Raw genomic sequence first — 17,869 nt, forward strand, 5'->3', positions numbered from 1 at the left:
GTTAATCTTTACACCCCATAGATAGATAGATAGATACTTTATTGATCCCCAAGGGGAAATTCCTTTCAAGTGAAGATAGCCCGACGTGTCTCAATGTTGTATATTTCTCCTCCATTCAGGATAGGTAGGGTTAGGTTCTTTGACATGATAAAGCATTAAACACACTATATAAATTTCCCAGCTGTTACAAGGAGCCACAAGGTCTATGCATGTCAACCCTGAACTTTGCATGTGTAAAGATAACAAGCAATAGAACACTTCAGGAGAACTGAGGAAATCAGTTATTTGTGATCTTCTGCAATTACAGTGAGAAGATTATTTATTTCGTTTTTAAATGTCATTGGAGATCATCTGATAGAAGCCATGTTCATACTGTATGTAAACACAGTCATAGTTGAGAGTTGACATAGTTCTGTATATAAGGTGCTGTGTGTGTGTGTGTGTGTGTGTGTGTGTGTGTGTGTGTGTGTGTGTGTGTGTATGTAGAATTGCATGTGACTGACATGTCAACAGACTGATGACTACTCACATTAGACCTGATGGAACTGGTTCACTGCTGAAGGTGGGCATATTACCCTTGGACCGATCACTCTTCATGGACACACAGCTGGGCACAGGAGATGGAGGTCTGTGTGTCTGTGAGCTGGTTACATAAAGAGACACAAGAAACGGATTACAGTAACATCAACTCAAGTTCAACTTCTCAAGTTCAAGTTTCACTTTAGTTATCCTTAGAAAAGGAAATGTAGTGTGCAGCAGGATGTCTGAAACACATGCACAGTAAAAGCACCACCAGATGCCAACAACATTGACAACACAGCACAGGACACACAACAACAATGGAGACACTCCGATGAGATTCCAGACAATGTCCTTGAGAAGCGCTGTGGGTCTGCTCTCTCCATAGATAGATAGATAGATAGATAGATAGATAGATAGATAGTAGGGGTGTGAATCTCTCATGTAAAAGACGACACGATTCACATCTAGATACATGGGCACGATTCGATACAAGAAAAGATACATGTTCATAAAAAACGATTCAGTACGATTCGATGCGATTCGATGCAGTTCGATGCAGTTGAAGAATGGAAAGCATTCTGAAAGATTTTTTATCATTTGCTTAAGGTGCACATTAATTTTATATTATAAATTATCATGGTCATGTCAATTAGGCAAAAACAAATGTGTGAATATGATTATCTAAACTGAGGTTTGTATCATATACTGTATTGAAATGAAAAAAGAATAGTCTACATTTCAGCCAAACAAAGCAGCCAAATACAACATGAAAATACTTTTTTATATACTTTATAGATTTTATAGAGTTATACCTGATTGTTTTCAAGGAGCTGTAGCCTATTGTTGACGTAAGACAATACCGAAATAAAATAAAACGGTGCTTAAGACAATCTTGGCCTTTTCTCATTGCCTACAACAAAATAGGCCTACATATCAATGAACTGGGCCTGTTTTGTTCCAAGTCTGAGTGAATATGAACAAAATAATAATAATTTGTACATTGTTTAAGGAGCAAGGGCCAAATTATTCTTTAGCATTAAGGAAATCCCTTCATCAAACGTAAGGCTACTCTACAGACTATCGTTGCCGTTTAGGAATGCTATAGTAAGTGTTTAATTTCGCGCTGGATTTTGACAAACAAAAGAATAAAAACACCGACAGAGTGTGAGTTGTCACGTGCTTAAGTTGCGGTAGATGTATGGGTAATGAAGTCCTTTGACGACATTGGGCAATGAGTGTAGCCCAAAACGAACTTCATTACCCACAAATCCGTGCCATGTGTAGTTTCAAAACAGGAAGCGTGATGAACGCGCTGCTTGCAACGTAAATCAGAGTCTGAGCGAACAGAAAAGGTTATGAACCGATTTGTAACAAGTAAATCTATATAACGACCGGTTCATTTCAGTTTTATTCCGATACGAGGCTTCACATATCGATGTAGCCGTATCTTACGCGTTAAAAACGGATACGGATACGTATCGGTTAATCTTTACACCCCATAGATAGATAGATAGATACTTTATTGATCCCCAAGGGGAAATTCCTTTCAAGTGAAGATAGCCCGACGTGTCTCAATGTTGTATATTTCTCCTCCATTCAGGATAGGTAGGGTTAGGTTCTTTGACATGATAAAGCATTAAACACACTATATGAATTTCCCAGCTGTTACAAGGAGCCACAAGGTCTATGCATGTCAACCCTGAACTTTGCATGTGTAAAGATAACAAGCAATAGAACACTTCAGGAGAACTGAGGAAATCAGTTATTTGTGATCTTCTGCAATTACAGTGAGAAGATTATTTATTTCATTTTTAAATGTCATTGGAGATCATCTGATAGAAGCCATGTTCATACTGTATGTAAACACAGTCATAGTTGAGAGTTGACATAGTTCTGTATATAAGGTGCTGTGTGTGTGTGTGTGTGTGTGTGTGTGTGTGTGTGTGTGTGTGTATGTAGAATTGCATGTGACTGACATGTCAACAGACTGATGACTACTCACATTAGACCTGATGGAACTGGTTCACTGCTGAAGGTGGGCATATTACCCTTGGACCGATCACTCTTCATGGACACACAGCTGGGCACAGGAGATGGAGGTCTGTGTGTCTGTGAGCTGGTTACATAAAGAGACACAAGAAACGGATTACAGTAACATCAACTCAAGTTCAACTTCTCAAGTTCAAGTTTCACTTTATTTATCCTTAGAAAAGGAAATGTAGTGTGCAGCAGGATGTCTGAAACACATGCACAGTAAAAGCACCACCAGATGCCAACAACATTGACAACACAGCACAGGACACACAACAACAATGGAGACACTCCGATGAGATTCCAGACAATGTCCTTGAGAAGCGCTGTGGGTCTGCTCTCTCCATAGATAGATAGATAGATAGATAGATAGATAGATAGATAGTAGGGGTGTGAATCTCTCATGTAAAAGACGACACGATTCACATCTAGATACATGGGCACGATTCGATACAAGAAAAGATACATGTTCATAAAAAACGATTCAGTACGATTCGATGCGATTCGATGCAGTTCGATGCAGTTGAAGAATGGAAAGCATTCTGAAAGATTTTTTATCATTTGCTTAAGGTGCACATTAATTTTATATTATAAATTATCATGGTCATGTCAATTAGGCAAAAACAAATGTGTGAATATGATTATCTAAACTGAGGTTTGTATCATATACTGTATTGAAATGAAAAAAGAATAGTCTACATTTCAGCCAAACAAAGCAGCCAAATACAACATGAAAATACTTTTTTATATACTTTATAGATTTTATAGAGTTATACCTGATTGTTTTCAAGGAGCTGTAGCCTATTGTTGACGTAAGACAATACCGAAATAAAATAAAACGGTGCTTAAGACAATCTTGGCCTTTTCTCATTGCCTACAACAAAATAGGCCTACATATCAATGAACTGGGCCTATTTTGTTCCAAGTCTGAGTGAATATGAACAAAATAATAATAATTTGTACATTGTTTAAGGAGCAAGGGCCAAATTATTCTTTAGCATTAAGGAAATCCCTTCATCAAACGTAAGGCTACTCTATAGACTATCGTTGCCGTTTAGGAATGCTATAGTAAGTGTTTAATTTCGCGCTGGATTTTGACAAACAAAAGAATAAAAACACCGACAGAGTGTGAGTTGTCACGTGCTTAAGTTGCGGTAGATGTATGGGTAATGAAGTCCTTTGACGACATTGGGCAATGAGTGTAGCCCAAAACGAACTTCATTACCCACAAATCCGTGCCATGTGTAGTTTCAAAACAGGAAGCGTGATGAACGCGCTGCTTGCAACGTAAATCAGAGTCTGAGCGAACAGAAAAGGTTATGAACCGATTTGTAACAAGTAAATCTATATAACGACCGGTTCATTTCAGTTTTATTCCGATACGAGGCTTCACATATCGATGTAGCCGTATCTTACGCGTTAAAAACGGATACGGATACGTATCGGTTAATCTTTACACCCCATAGATAGATAGATAGATACTTTATTGATCCCCAAGGGGAAATTCCTTTCAAGTGAAGATAGCCCGACGTGTCTCAATGTTGTATATTTCTCCTCCATTCAGGATAGGTAGGGTTAGGTTCTTTGACATGATAAAGCATTAAACACACTATATAAATTTCCCAGCTGTTACAAGGAGCCACAAGGTCTATGCATGTCAACCCTGAACTTTGCATGTGTAAAGATAACAAGCAATAGAACACTTCAGGAGAACTGAGGAAATCAGTTATTTGTGATCTTCTGCAATTACAGTGAGAAGATTATTTATTTCGTTTTTAAATGTCATTGGAGATCATCTGATAGAAGCCATGTTCATACTGTATGTAAACACAGTCATAGTTGAGAGTTGACATAGTTCTGTATATAAGGTGCTGTGTGTGTGTGTGTGTGTGTGTGTGTGTGTGTGTGTGTGTATGTAGAATTGCATGTGACTGACATGTCAACAGACTGATGACTACTCACATTAGACCTGATGGAACTGGTTCACTGCTGAAGGTGGGCATATTACCCTTGGACCGATCACTCTTCATGGACACACAGCTGGGCACAGGAGATGGAGGTCTGTGTGTCTGTGAGCTGGTTACATAAAGAGACACAAGAAACGGATTACAGTAACATCAACTCAAGTTCAACTTCTCAAGTTCAAGTTTCACTTTAGTTATCCTTAGAAAAGGAAATGTAGTGTGCAGCAGGATGTCTGAAACACATGCACAGTAAAAGCACCACCAGATGCCAACAACATTGACAACACAGCACAGGACACACAACAACAATGGAGACACTCCGATGAGATTCCAGACAATGTCCTTGAGAAGCGCTGTGGGTCTGCTCTCTCCATAGATAGATAGATAGATAGATAGATAGATAGATAGATAGTAGGGGTGTGAATCTCTCATGTAAAAGACGACACGATTCACATCTAGATACATGGGCACGATTCGATACAAGAAAAGATACATGTTCATAAAAAACGATTCAGTACGATTCGATGCGATTCGATGCAGTTCGATGCAGTTGAAGAATGGAAAGCATTCTGAAAGATTTTTTATCATTTGCTTAAGGTGCACATTAATTTTATATTATAAATTATCATGGTCATGTCAATTAGGCAAAAACAAATGTGTGAATATGATTATCTAAACTGAGGTTTGTATCATATACTGTATTGAAATGAAAAAAGAATAGTCTACATTTCAGCCAAACAAAGCAGCCAAATACAACATGAAAATACTTTTTTATATACTTTATAGATTTTATAGAGTTATACCTGATTGTTTTCAAGGAGCTGTAGCCTATTGTTGACGTAAGACAATACCGAAATAAAATAAAACGGTGCTTAAGACAATCTTGGCCTTTTCTCATTGCCTACAACAAAATAGGCCTACATATCAATGAACTGGGCCTGTTTTGTTCCAAGTCTGAGTGAATATGAACAAAATAATAATAATTTGTACATTGTTTAAGGAGCAAGGGCCAAATTATTCTTTAGCATTAAGGAAATCCCTTCATCAAACGTAAGGCTACTCTACAGACTATCGTTGCCGTTTAGGAATGCTATAGTAAGTGTTTAATTTCGCGCTGGATTTTGACAAACAAAAGAATAAAAACACCGACAGAGTGTGAGTTGTCACGTGCTTAAGTTGCGGTAGATGTATGGGTAATGAAGTCCTTTGACGACATTGGGCAATGAGTGTAGCCCAAAACGAACTTCATTACCCACAAATCCGTGCCATGTGTAGTTTCAAAACAGGAAGCGTGATGAACGCGCTGCTTGCAACGTAAATCAGAGTCTGAGCGAACAGAAAAGGTTATGAACCGATTTGTAACAAGTAAATCTATATAACGACCGGTTCATTTCAGTTTTATTCCGATACGAGGCTTCACATATCGATGTAGCCGTATCTTACGCGTTAAAAACGGATACGGATACGTATCGGTTAATCTTTACACCCCATAGATAGATAGATAGATACTTTATTGATCCCCAAGGGGAAATTCCTTTCAAGTGAAGATAGCCCGACGTGTCTCAATGTTGTATATTTCTCCTCCATTCAGGATAGGTAGGGTTAGGTTCTTTGACATGATAAAGCATTAAACACACTATATGAATTTCCCAGCTGTTACAAGGAGCCACAAGGTCTATGCATGTCAACCCTGAACTTTGCATGTGTAAAGATAACAAGCAATAGAACACTTCAGGAGAACTGAGGAAATCAGTTATTTGTGATCTTCTGCAATTACAGTGAGAAGATTATTTATTTCATTTTTAAATGTCATTGGAGATCATCTGATAGAAGCCATGTTCATACTGTATGTAAACACAGTCATAGTTGAGAGTTGACATAGTTCTGTATATAAGGTGCTGTGTGTGTGTGTGTGTGTGTGTGTGTGTGTGTGTGTGTGTGTGTATGTAGAATTGCATGTGACTGACATGTCAACAGACTGATGACTACTCACATTAGACCTGATGGAACTGGTTCACTGCTGAAGGTGGGCATATTACCCTTGGACCGATCACTCTTCATGGACACACAGCTGGGCACAGGAGATGGAGGTCTGTGTGTCTGTGAGCTGGTTACATAAAGAGACACAAGAAACGGATTACAGTAACATCAACTCAAGTTCAACTTCTCAAGTTCAAGTTTCACTTTATTTATCCTTAGAAAAGGAAATGTAGTGTGCAGCAGGATGTCTGAAACACATGCACAGTAAAAGCACCACCAGATGCCAACAACATTGACAACACAGCACAGGACACACAACAACAATGGAGACACTCCGATGAGATTCCAGACAATGTCCTTGAGAAGCGCTGTGGGTCTGCTCTCTCCATAGATAGATAGATAGATAGATAGATAGATAGATAGATAGTAGGGGTGTGAATCTCTCATGTAAAAGACGACACGATTCACATCTAGATACATGGGCACGATTCGATACAAGAAAAGATACATGTTCATAAAAAACGATTCAGTACGATTCGATGCGATTCGATGCAGTTCGATGCAGTTGAAGAATGGAAAGCATTCTGAAAGATTTTTTATCATTTGCTTAAGGTGCACATTAATTTTATATTATAAATTATCATGGTCATGTCAATTAGGCAAAAACAAATGTGTGAATATGATTATCTAAACTGAGGTTTGTATCATATACTGTATTGAAATGAAAAAAGAATAGTCTACATTTCAGCCAAACAAAGCAGCCAAATACAACATGAAAATACATTTTTATATACTTTATAGATTTTATAGAGTTATACCTGATTGTTTTCAAGGAGCTGTAGCCTATTGTTGACGTAAGACAATACCGAAATAAAATAAAACGGTGCTTAAGACAATCTTGGCCTTTTCTCATTGCCTACAACAAAATAGGCCTACATATCAATGAACTGGGCCTATTTTGTTCCAAGTCTGAGTGAATATGAACAAAATAATAATAATTTGTACATTGTTTAAGGAGCAAGGGCCAAATTATTCTTTAGCATTAAGGAAATCCCTTCATCAAACGTAAGGCTACTCTACAGACTATCGTTGCCGTTTAGGAATGCTATAGTAAGTGTTTAATTTCGCGCTGGATTTTGACAAACAAAAGAATAAAAACACCGACAGAGTGTGAGTTGTCACGTGCTTAAGTTGCGGTAGATGTATGGGTAATGAAGTCCTTTGACGACATTGGGCAATGAGTGTAGCCCAAAACGAACTTCATTACCCACAAATCCGTGCCATGTGTAGTTTCAAAACAGGAAGCGTGATGAACGCGCTGCTTGCAACGTAAATCAGAGTCTGAGCGAACAGAAAAGGTTATGAACCGATTTGTAACAAGTAAATCTATATAACGACCGGTTCATTTCAGTTTTATTCCGATACGAGGCTTCACATATCGATGTAGCCGTATCTTACGCGTTAAAAACGGATACGGATACGTATCGGTTAATCTTTACACCCCATAGATAGATAGATAGATACTTTATTGATCCCCAAGGGGAAATTCCTTTCAAGTGAAGATAGCCCGACGTGTCTCAATGTTGTATATTTCTCCTCCATTCAGGATAGGTAGGGTTAGGTTCTTTGACATGATAAAGCATTAAACACACTATATAAATTTCCCAGCTGTTACAAGGAGCCACAAGGCCTATGCATGCCAACCCTGAACTTTGCATGTGTAAAGATAACAAGCAATAGAACACTTCAGGAGAACTGAGGAAATCAGTTATTTGTGATCTTCTGCAATTACAGTGAGAAGATTATTTATTTCATTTTTAAATGTCATTGGAGATCATCTGATAGAAGCCATGTTCATACTGTATGTAAACACAGTCATAGTTGAGAGTTGACATAGTTCTGTATATAAGGTGCTGTGTGTGTGTGTGTGTGTGTGTGTGTGTGTGTGTGTGTGTGTGTGTGTGTGTGTGTGTGTGTGTATGTAGAATTGCATGTGACTGACATGTCAACAGACTGATGACTACTCACATTAGACCTGATGGAACTGGTTCACTGCTGAAGGTGGGCATATTACCCTTGGACCGATCACTCTTCATGGACACACAGCTGGGCACAGGAGATGGAGGTCTGTGTGTCTGTGAGCTGGTTACATAAAGAGACACAAGAAACGGATTACAGTAACATCAACTCAAGTTCAACTTCTCAAGTTCAAGTTTCACTTTATTTATCCTTAGAAAAGGAAATGTAGTGTGCAGCAGGATGTCTGAAACACATGCACAGTAAAAGCACCACCAGATGCCAACAACATTGACAACACAGCACAGGACACACAACAACAATGGAGACACTCCGATGAGATTCCAGACAATGTCCTTGAGAAGCGCTGTGGGTCTGCTCTCTCCATAGATAGATAGATAGATAGATAGATAGATAGATAGATAGTAGGGGTGTGAATCTCTCATGTAAAAGACGACACGATTCACATCTAGATACATGGGCACGATTCGATACAAGAAAAGATACATGTTCATAAAAAACGATTCAGTACGATTCGATGCGATTCGATGCAGTTCGATGCAGTTGAAGAATGGAAAGCATTCTGAAAGATTTTTTATCATTTGCTTAAGGTGCACATTAATTTTATATTATAAATTATCATGGTCATGTCAATTAGGCAAAAACAAATGTGTGAATATGATTATCTAAACTGAGGTTTGTATCATATACTGTATTGAAATGAAAAAAGAATAGTCTACATTTCAGCCAAACAAAGCAGCCAAATACAACATGAAAATACATTTTTATATACTTTATAGATTTTATAGAGTTATACCTGATTGTTTTCAAGGAGCTGTAGCCTATTGTTGACGTAAGACAATACCGAAATAAAATAAAACGGTGCTTAAGACAATCTTGGCCTTTTCTCATTGCCTACAACAAAATAGGCCTACATATCAATGAACTGGGCCTATTTTGTTCCAAGTCTGAGTGAATATGAACAAAATAATAATAATTTGTACATTGTTTAAGGAGCAAGGGCCAAATTATTCTTTAGCATTAAGGAAATCCCTTCATCAAACGTAAGGCTACTCTACAGACTATCGTTGCCGTTTAGGAATGCTATAGTAAGTGTTTAATTTCGCGCTGGATTTTGACAAACAAAAGAATAAAAACACCGACAGAGTGTGAGTTGTCACGTGCTTAAGTTGCGGTAGATGTATGGGTAATGAAGTCCTTTGACGACATTGGGCAATGAGTGTAGCCCAAAACGAACTTCATTACCCACAAATCCGTGCCATGTGTAGTTTCAAAACAGGAAGCGTGATGAACGCGCTGCTTGCAACGTAAATCAGAGTCTGAGCGAACAGAAAAGGTTATGAACCGATTTGTAACAAGTAAATCTATATAACGACCGGTTCATTTCAGTTTTATTCCGATACGAGGCTTCACATATCGATGTAGCCGTATCTTACGCGTTAAAAACGGATACGGATACGTATCGGTTAATCTTTACACCCCATAGATAGATAGATAGATACTTTATTGATCCCCAAGGGGAAATTCCTTTCAAGTGAAGATAGCCCGACGTGTCTCAATGTTGTATATTTCTCCTCCATTCAGGATAGGTAGGGTTAGGTTCTTTGACATGATAAAGCATTAAACACACTATATAAATTTCCCAGCTGTTACAAGGAGCCACAAGGCCTATGCATGCCAACCCTGAACTTTGCATGTGTAAAGATAACAAGCAATAGAACACTTCAGGAGAACTGAGGAAATCAGTTATTTGTGATCTTCTGCAATTACAGTGAGAAGATTATTTATTTCATTTTTAAATGTCATTGGAGATCATCTGATAGAAGCCATGTTCATACTGTATGTAAACACAGTCATAGTTGAGAGTTGACATAGTTCTGTATATAAGGTGCTGTGTGTGTGTGTGTGTGTGTGTGTGTGTGTGTGTGTGTGTGTGTATGTAGAATTGCATGTGACTGACATGTCAACAGACTGATGACTACTCACATTAGACCTGATGGAACTGGTTCACTGCTGAAGGTGGGCATATTACCCTTGGACCGATCACTCTTCATGGACACACAGCTGGGCACAGGAGATGGAGGTCTGTGTGTCTGTGAGCTGGTTACATAAAGAGACACAAGAAACGGATTACAGTAACCTCAACTCAAGTTCAACTTCTCAAGTTCAAGTTTCACTTTATTTATCCTTAGAAAAGGAAATGTAGTGTGCAGCAGGATGTCTGAAACACATGCACAGTAAAAGCACCACCAGATGCCAACAACATTGACAACACAGCACAGGACACACAACAACAATGGAGACACTCCGATGAGATTCCAGACAATGTCCTTGAGAAGCGCTGTGGGTCTGCTCTCTCCATAGATAGATAGATAGATAGATAGATAGATAGATAGATAGATAGTAGGGGTGTGAATCTCTCATGTAAAAGACGACACGATTCACATCTAGATACATGGGCACGATTCGATACAAGAAAAGATACATGTTCATAAAAAACGATTCAGTACGATTCGATGCGATTCGATGCAGTTCGATGCAGTTGAAGAATGGAAAGCATTCTGAAAGATTTTTTATCATTTGCTTAAGGTGCACATTAATTTTATATTATAAATTATCATGGTCATGTCAATTAGGCAAAAACAAATGTGTGAATATGATGATCTAAACTGAGGTTTGTATCATATACTGTATTGAAATGAAAAAAGAATAGTCTACATTTCAGCCAAACAAAGCAGCCAAATACAACATGAAAATACTTTTTTATATACTTTATAGATTTTATAGAGTTATACCTGATTGTTTTCAAGGAGCTGTAGCCTATTGTTGACGTAAGACAATACCGAAATAAAATAAAACGGTGCTTAAGACAATCTTGGCCTTTTCTCATTGCCTACAACAAAATAGGCCTACATATCAATGAACTGGGCCTATTTTGTTCCAAGTCTGAGTGAATATGAACAAAATAATAATAATTTGTACATTGTTTAAGGAGCAAGGGCCAAATTATTCTTTAGCATTAAGGAAATCCCTTCATCAAACGTAAGGCTACTCTACAGACTATCGTTGCCGTTTAGGAATGCTATAGTAAGTGTTTAATTTCGCGCTGGATTTTGACAAACAAAAGAATAAAAACACCGACAGAGTGTGAGTTGTCACGTGCTTAAGTTGCGGTAGATGTATGGGTAATGAAGTCCTTTGACGACATTGGGCAATGAGTGTAGCCCAAAACGAACTTCATTACCCACAAATCCGTGCCATGTGTAGTTTCAAAACAGGAAGCGTGATGAACGCGCTGCTTGCAACGTAAATCAGAGTCTGAGCGAACAGAAAAGGTTATGAACCGATTTGTAACAAGTAAATCTATATAACGACCGGTTCATTTCAGTTTTATTCCGATACGAGGCTTCACATATCGATGTAGCCGTATCTTACGCGTTAAAAACGGATACGGATACGTATCGGTTAATCTTTACACCCCATAGATAGATAGATAGATACTTTATTGATCCCCAAGGGGAAATTCCTTTCAAGTGAAGATAGCCCGACGTGTCTCAATGTTGTATATTTCTCCTCCATTCAGGATAGGTAGGGTTAGGTTCTTTGACATGATAAAGCATTAAACACACTATATAAATTTCCCAGCTGTTACAAGGAGCCACAAGGTCTATGCATGTCAACCCTGAACTTTGCATGTGTAAAGATAACAAGCAATAGAACACTTCAGGAGAACTGAGGAAATCAGTTATTTGTGATCTTCTGCAATTACAGTGAGAAGATTATTTATTTCGTTTTTAAATGTCATTGGAGATCATCTGATAGAAGCCATGTTCATACTGTATGTAAACACAGTCATAGTTGAGAGTTGACATAGTTCTGTATATAAGGTGCTGTGTGTGTGTGTGTGTGTGTGTGTGTGTGTGTGTGTGTGTGTGTATGTAGAATTGCATGTGACTGACATGTCAACAGACTGATGACTACTCACATTAGACCTGATGGAACTGGTTCACTGCTGAAGGTGGGCATATTACCCTTGGACCGATCACTCTTCATGGACACACAGCTGGGCACAGGAGATGGAGGTCTGTGTGTCTGTGAGCTGGTTACATAAAGAGACACAAGAAACGGATTACAGTAACATCAACTCAAGTTCAACTTCTCAAGTTCAAGTTTCACTTTATTTATCCTTAGAAAAGGAAATGTAGTGTGCAGCAGGATGTCTGAAACACATGCACAGTAAAAGCACCACCAGATGCCAACAACATTGACAACACAGCACAGGACACACAACAACAATGGAGACACTCCGATGAGATTCCAGACAATGTCCTTGAGAAGCGCTGTGGGTCTGCTCTCTCCATAGATAGATAGATAGATAGATAGATAGATAGATAGATAGTAGGGGTGTGAATCTCTCATGTAAAAGACGACACGATTCACATCTAGATACATGGGCACGATTCGATACAAGAAAAGATACATGTTCATAAAAAACGATTCAGTACGATTCGATGCGATTCGATGCAGTTCGATGCAGTTGAAGAATGGAAAGCATTCTGAAAGATTTTTTATCATTTGCTTAAGGTGCACATTAATTTTATATTATAAATTATCATGGTCATGTCAATTAGGCAAAAACAAATGTGTGAATATGATTATCTAAACTGAGGTTTGTATCATATACTGTATTGAAATGAAAAAAGAATAGTCTACATTTCAGCCAAACAAAGCAGCCAAATACAACATGAAAATACATTTTTATATACTTTATAGATTTTATAGAGTTATACCTGATTCTTTTCAAGGAGCTGTAGCCTATTGTTGACGTAAGACAATACCGAAATAAAATAAAACGGTGCTTAAGACAATCTTGGCCTTTTCTCATTGCCTACAACAAAATAGGCCTACATATCAATGAACTGGGCCTATTTTGTTCCAAGTCTGAGTGAATATGAACAAAATAATAATAATTTGTACATTGTTTAAGGAGCAAGGGCCAAATTATTCTTTAGCATTAAGGAAATCCCTTCATCAAACGTAAGGCTACTCTACAGACTATCGTTGCCGTTTAGGAATGCTATAGTAAGTGTTTAATTTCGCGCTGGATTTTGACAAACAAAAGAATAAAAACACCGACAGAGTGTGAGTTGTCACGTGCTTAAGTTGCGGTAGATGTATGGGTAATGAAGTCCTTTGACGACATTGGGCAATGAGTGTAGCCCAAAACGAACTTCATTACCCACAAATCCGTGCCATGTGTAGTTTCAAAACAGGAAGCGTGATGAACGCGCTGCTTGCAACGTAAATCAGAGTCTGAGCGAACAGAAAAGGTTATGAACCGATTTGTAACAAGTAAATCGATATAACGACCGGTTCATTTCAGTTTTATTCCGATACGAGGCTTCACATATCGATGTAGCCGTATCTTACGCGTTAAAAACGGATACGGATACGTATCGGTTAATCTTTACACCCCATAGATAGATAGATAGATACTTTATTGATCGATCCCCAAGGGGAAATTCCTTTCAAGTGAAGATAGCCTGACGTGTCTCAATGTTGTATATTTCTCCTCCATTCAGGATAGGTAGGGTTAGGTTCTTTGACATGATAAAGCATTAAACACACTATATAAATTTCCCAGCTGTTACAAGGAGCCACAAGGTCTATGCATGTCAACCCTGAACTTTGCATGTGTAAAGATAACAAGCAATAGAACACTTCAGGAGAACTGAGGAAATCAGTTATTTGTGATCTTCTGCAATTACAGTGAGAAGATTATTTATTTCGTTTTTAAATGTCATTGGAGATCATCTGATAGAAGCCATGTTCATACTGTATGTAAACACAGTCATAGTTGAGAGTTGACATAGTTCTGTATATAAGGTGCTGTGTGTGTGTGTGTGTGTGTGTGTGTGTGTGTGTGTGTGTGTGTGTGTGTGTGTGTGTGTGTGTATGTAGAATTGCATGTGACTGACATGTCAACAGACTGATGACTACTCACATTAGACCTGATGGAACTGGTTCACTGCTGAAGGTGGGCATATTACCCTTGGACCGATCACTCTTCATGGACACACAGCTGGGCACAGGAGATGGAGGTCTGTGTGTCTGTGAGCTGGTTACATAAAGAGACACAAGAAACGGATTACAGTAACATCAACTCAAGTTCAACTTCTCAAGTTCAAGTTTCACTTTATTTATCCTTAGAAAAGGAAATGTAGTGTGCAGCAGGATGTCTGAAACACATGCACAGTAAAAGCACCACCAGATGCCAACAACATTGACAACACAGCACAGGACACACAACAACAATGGAGACACTCCGATGAGATTCCAGACAATGTCCTTGAGAAGCGCTGTGGGTCTGCTCTCTCCATAGATAGATAGATAGATAGATAGATAGATAGATAGATAGTAGGGGTGTGAATCTCTCATGTAAAAGACGACACGATTCACATCTAGATACATGGGCACGATTCGATACAAGAAAAGATACATGTTCATAAAAAACGATTCAGTACGATTCGATGCGATTCGATGCAGTTCGATGCAGTTGAAGAATGGAAAGCATTCTGAAAGATTTTTTATCATTTGCTTAAGGTGCACATTAATTTTATATTATAAATTATCATGGTCATGTCAATTAGGCAAAAACAAATGTGTGAATATGATTATCTAAACTGAGGTTTGTATCATATACTGTATTGAAATGAAAAAAGAATAGTCTACATTTCAGCCAAACAAAGCAGCCAAATACAACATGAAAATACATTTTTATATACTTTATAGATTTTATAGAGTTATACCTGATTGTTTTCAAGGAGCTGTAGCCTATTGTTGACGTAAGACAATACCGAAATAAAATAAAACGGTGCTTAAGACAATCTTGGCCTTTTCTCATTGCCTACAACAAAATAGGCCTACATATCAATGAACTGGGCCTATTTTGTTCCAAGTCTGAGTGAATATGAACAAAATAATAATAATTTGTACATTGTTTAAGGAGCAAGGGCCAAATTATTCTTTAGCATTAAGGAAATCCCTTCATCAAACGTAAGGCTACTCTACAGACTATCGTTGCCGTTTAGGAATGCTATAGTAAGTGTTTAATTTCGCGCTGGATTTTGACAAACAAAAGAATAAAAACACCGACAGAGTGTGAGTTGTCACGTGCTTAAGTTGCGGTAGATGTATGGGTAATGAAGTCCTTTGACGACATTGGGCAATGAGTGTAGCCCAAAACGAACTTCATTACCCACAAATCCGTGCCATGTGTAGTTTCAAAACAGGAAGCGTGATGAACGCGCTGCTTGCAACGTAAATCAGAGTCTGAGCGAACAGAAAAGGTTATGAACCGATTTGTAACAAGTAAATCTATATAACGACCGGTCCATTTCAGTTTTATTCCGATACGAGGCTTCACATATCGATGTAGCCGTATCTTACGCGTTAAAAACGGATACGGATACGTATCGGTTAATCTTTACACCCCATAGATAGATAGATAGATACTTTATTGATCCCCAAGGGGAAATTCCTTTCAAGTGAAGATAGCCCGACGTGTCTCAATGTTGTATATTTCTCCTCCATTCAGGATAGGTAGGGTTAGGTTCTTTGACATGATAAAGCATTAAACACACTATATAAATTTCCCAGCTGTTACAAGGAGCCACAAGGTCTATGCATGTCAACCCTGAACTTTGCATGTGTAAAGATAACAAGCAATAGAACACTTCAGGAGAACTGAGGAAATCAGTTATTTGTGATCTTCTGCAATTACAGTGAGAAGATTATTTATTTCATTTTTAAATGTCATTGGAGATCATCTGATAGAAGCCATGTTCATACTGTATGTAAACACAGTCATAGTTGAGAGTTGACATAGTTCTGTATATAAGGTGCTGTGTGTGTGTGTGTGTGTGTGTGTGTGTGTGTGTGTGTGTGTGTGTGTGTGTGTGTATGTAGAATTGCATGTGACTGACATGTCAACAGACTGATGACTACTCACATTAGACCTGATGGAACTGGTTCACTGCTGAAGGTGGGCATATTACCCTTGGACCGATCACTCTTCATGGACACACAGCTGGGCACAGGAGATGGAGGTCTGTGTGTCTGTGAGCTGGTTACATAAAGAGACACAAGAAACGGATTACAGTAACATCAACTCAAGTTCAACTTCTCAAGTTCAAGTTTCACTTTATTTATCCTTAGAAAAGGAAATGTAGTGTGCAGCAGGATGTCTGAAACACATGCACAGTAAAAGCACCACCAGATGCCAACAACATTGACAACACAGCACAGGACACACAACAACAATGGAGACACTCCTTCCCTTAAAAAACAACGACCGAATCCAATTGGACAGTACACATCTGTCATTATCAACATGGACAGAATAAATAAGTAAATAAATAATCACATAATGTATAAAAGCTTCAAGAAATCAATCAAGTGAATTCAGGTTCCTAATAGCCACAGGAATAAAAGAATCCCTGGCACGTCTAGTTCTTAATAGAGGTAACTCATTCCACTGCAGAGTGATTTTCACACTTACAGTAATATTACAACAATACATGCTCCATTTTAGAATTAATCTCTCTCTCTCTCTCTTTCTCTCTCTCTCTCTCTCTCTCTCACTCACACACACACACACACACACACACAATACAGTGTATTCCTACTAGCATTTCCCATAGTTTTCTATAACATATACATCTCTACATGGTGTCCACCATTTAGGAGAGGTTAGTGCTTTCCATCTCATCCATCCAATTTCCTGTTTGTGTGTGTGTGTGTGTGTGTGTGTGAGTGAGAGAGAGAGAAAGAAAGAGAGAGAGAGTAGAATTTCATGTGACTGACTGCAGACTGATGAATACTCATACAGCTGGGCACTGAAGATGGAGGTCTGTGAGTCTGTGGGCTGGTTATAAAGAGACAAGAACCTGAGCTGCACTCTAAAAGTTGCCGTTAATTTACAAAGGTTCACAGTGGTGTAGTGCCGTTAATTTACACAGGTTCACAGTAGTGTAGTGCCGTTACCTACACAGGTTCACAGTGGTGTAGTGCCGTTAATTTACACATTATTACAGTAGTGTAGTGCCGTTACCTACACAGGTTCACAGTAGTGTAGTGCCGTTACCTACACAGGTTCACAGTGGTGTAGTGCCGTTAATTTACACAGGTTCACAGTGGTGTAGTGCTGTACATGTAATCATGGCAGTCTATGGAGTTTGCCACCACAGACACAGCTACACACACAGACCAACACACAACTACAAAAGGTTCACAGCTACACACACAGACCAACACACAACTACAAAAGGTTCACA

General features: G+C 38.5%; 1 protein-coding gene across 1 annotated transcript in view; it reads right to left on the bottom strand.

The window, feature by feature from the left end:
- LOC143116950 (uncharacterized) overlaps positions 1 to 17,869 on the bottom strand; it is a 99,013-nt gene that overhangs the window by 78,162 nt on the left and 2,982 nt on the right. The window contains exons 3-11 of the mRNA XM_076278360.1: positions 16,546 to 16,659; positions 14,539 to 14,652; positions 12,520 to 12,633; positions 10,521 to 10,634; positions 8,526 to 8,639; positions 6,511 to 6,624; positions 4,516 to 4,629; positions 2,525 to 2,638; positions 530 to 643 (exon numbers count right to left, since the gene is read on the bottom strand). Of these exons, the coding sequence (XP_076134475.1) occupies positions 530 to 643; positions 2,525 to 2,638; positions 4,516 to 4,629; positions 6,511 to 6,624; positions 8,526 to 8,639; positions 10,521 to 10,634; positions 12,520 to 12,633; positions 14,539 to 14,652; positions 16,546 to 16,659 (1,026 nt within the window). The remainder of the gene's footprint in view (positions 1 to 529; positions 644 to 2,524; positions 2,639 to 4,515; positions 4,630 to 6,510; positions 6,625 to 8,525; positions 8,640 to 10,520; positions 10,635 to 12,519; positions 12,634 to 14,538; positions 14,653 to 16,545; positions 16,660 to 17,869) is intronic.

Source organism: Alosa pseudoharengus, unplaced genomic scaffold (assembly GCF_046254945.1).
Source record: "Alosa pseudoharengus isolate Yale_2024_CS ecotype anadromous, Long Island Sound unplaced genomic scaffold, YU_APseudo_1.1 YU_APseudo_1.1_scf_1, whole genome shotgun sequence".
Lineage (NCBI taxonomy): Eukaryota > Metazoa > Chordata > Actinopteri > Clupeiformes > Clupeidae > Alosa > Alosa pseudoharengus.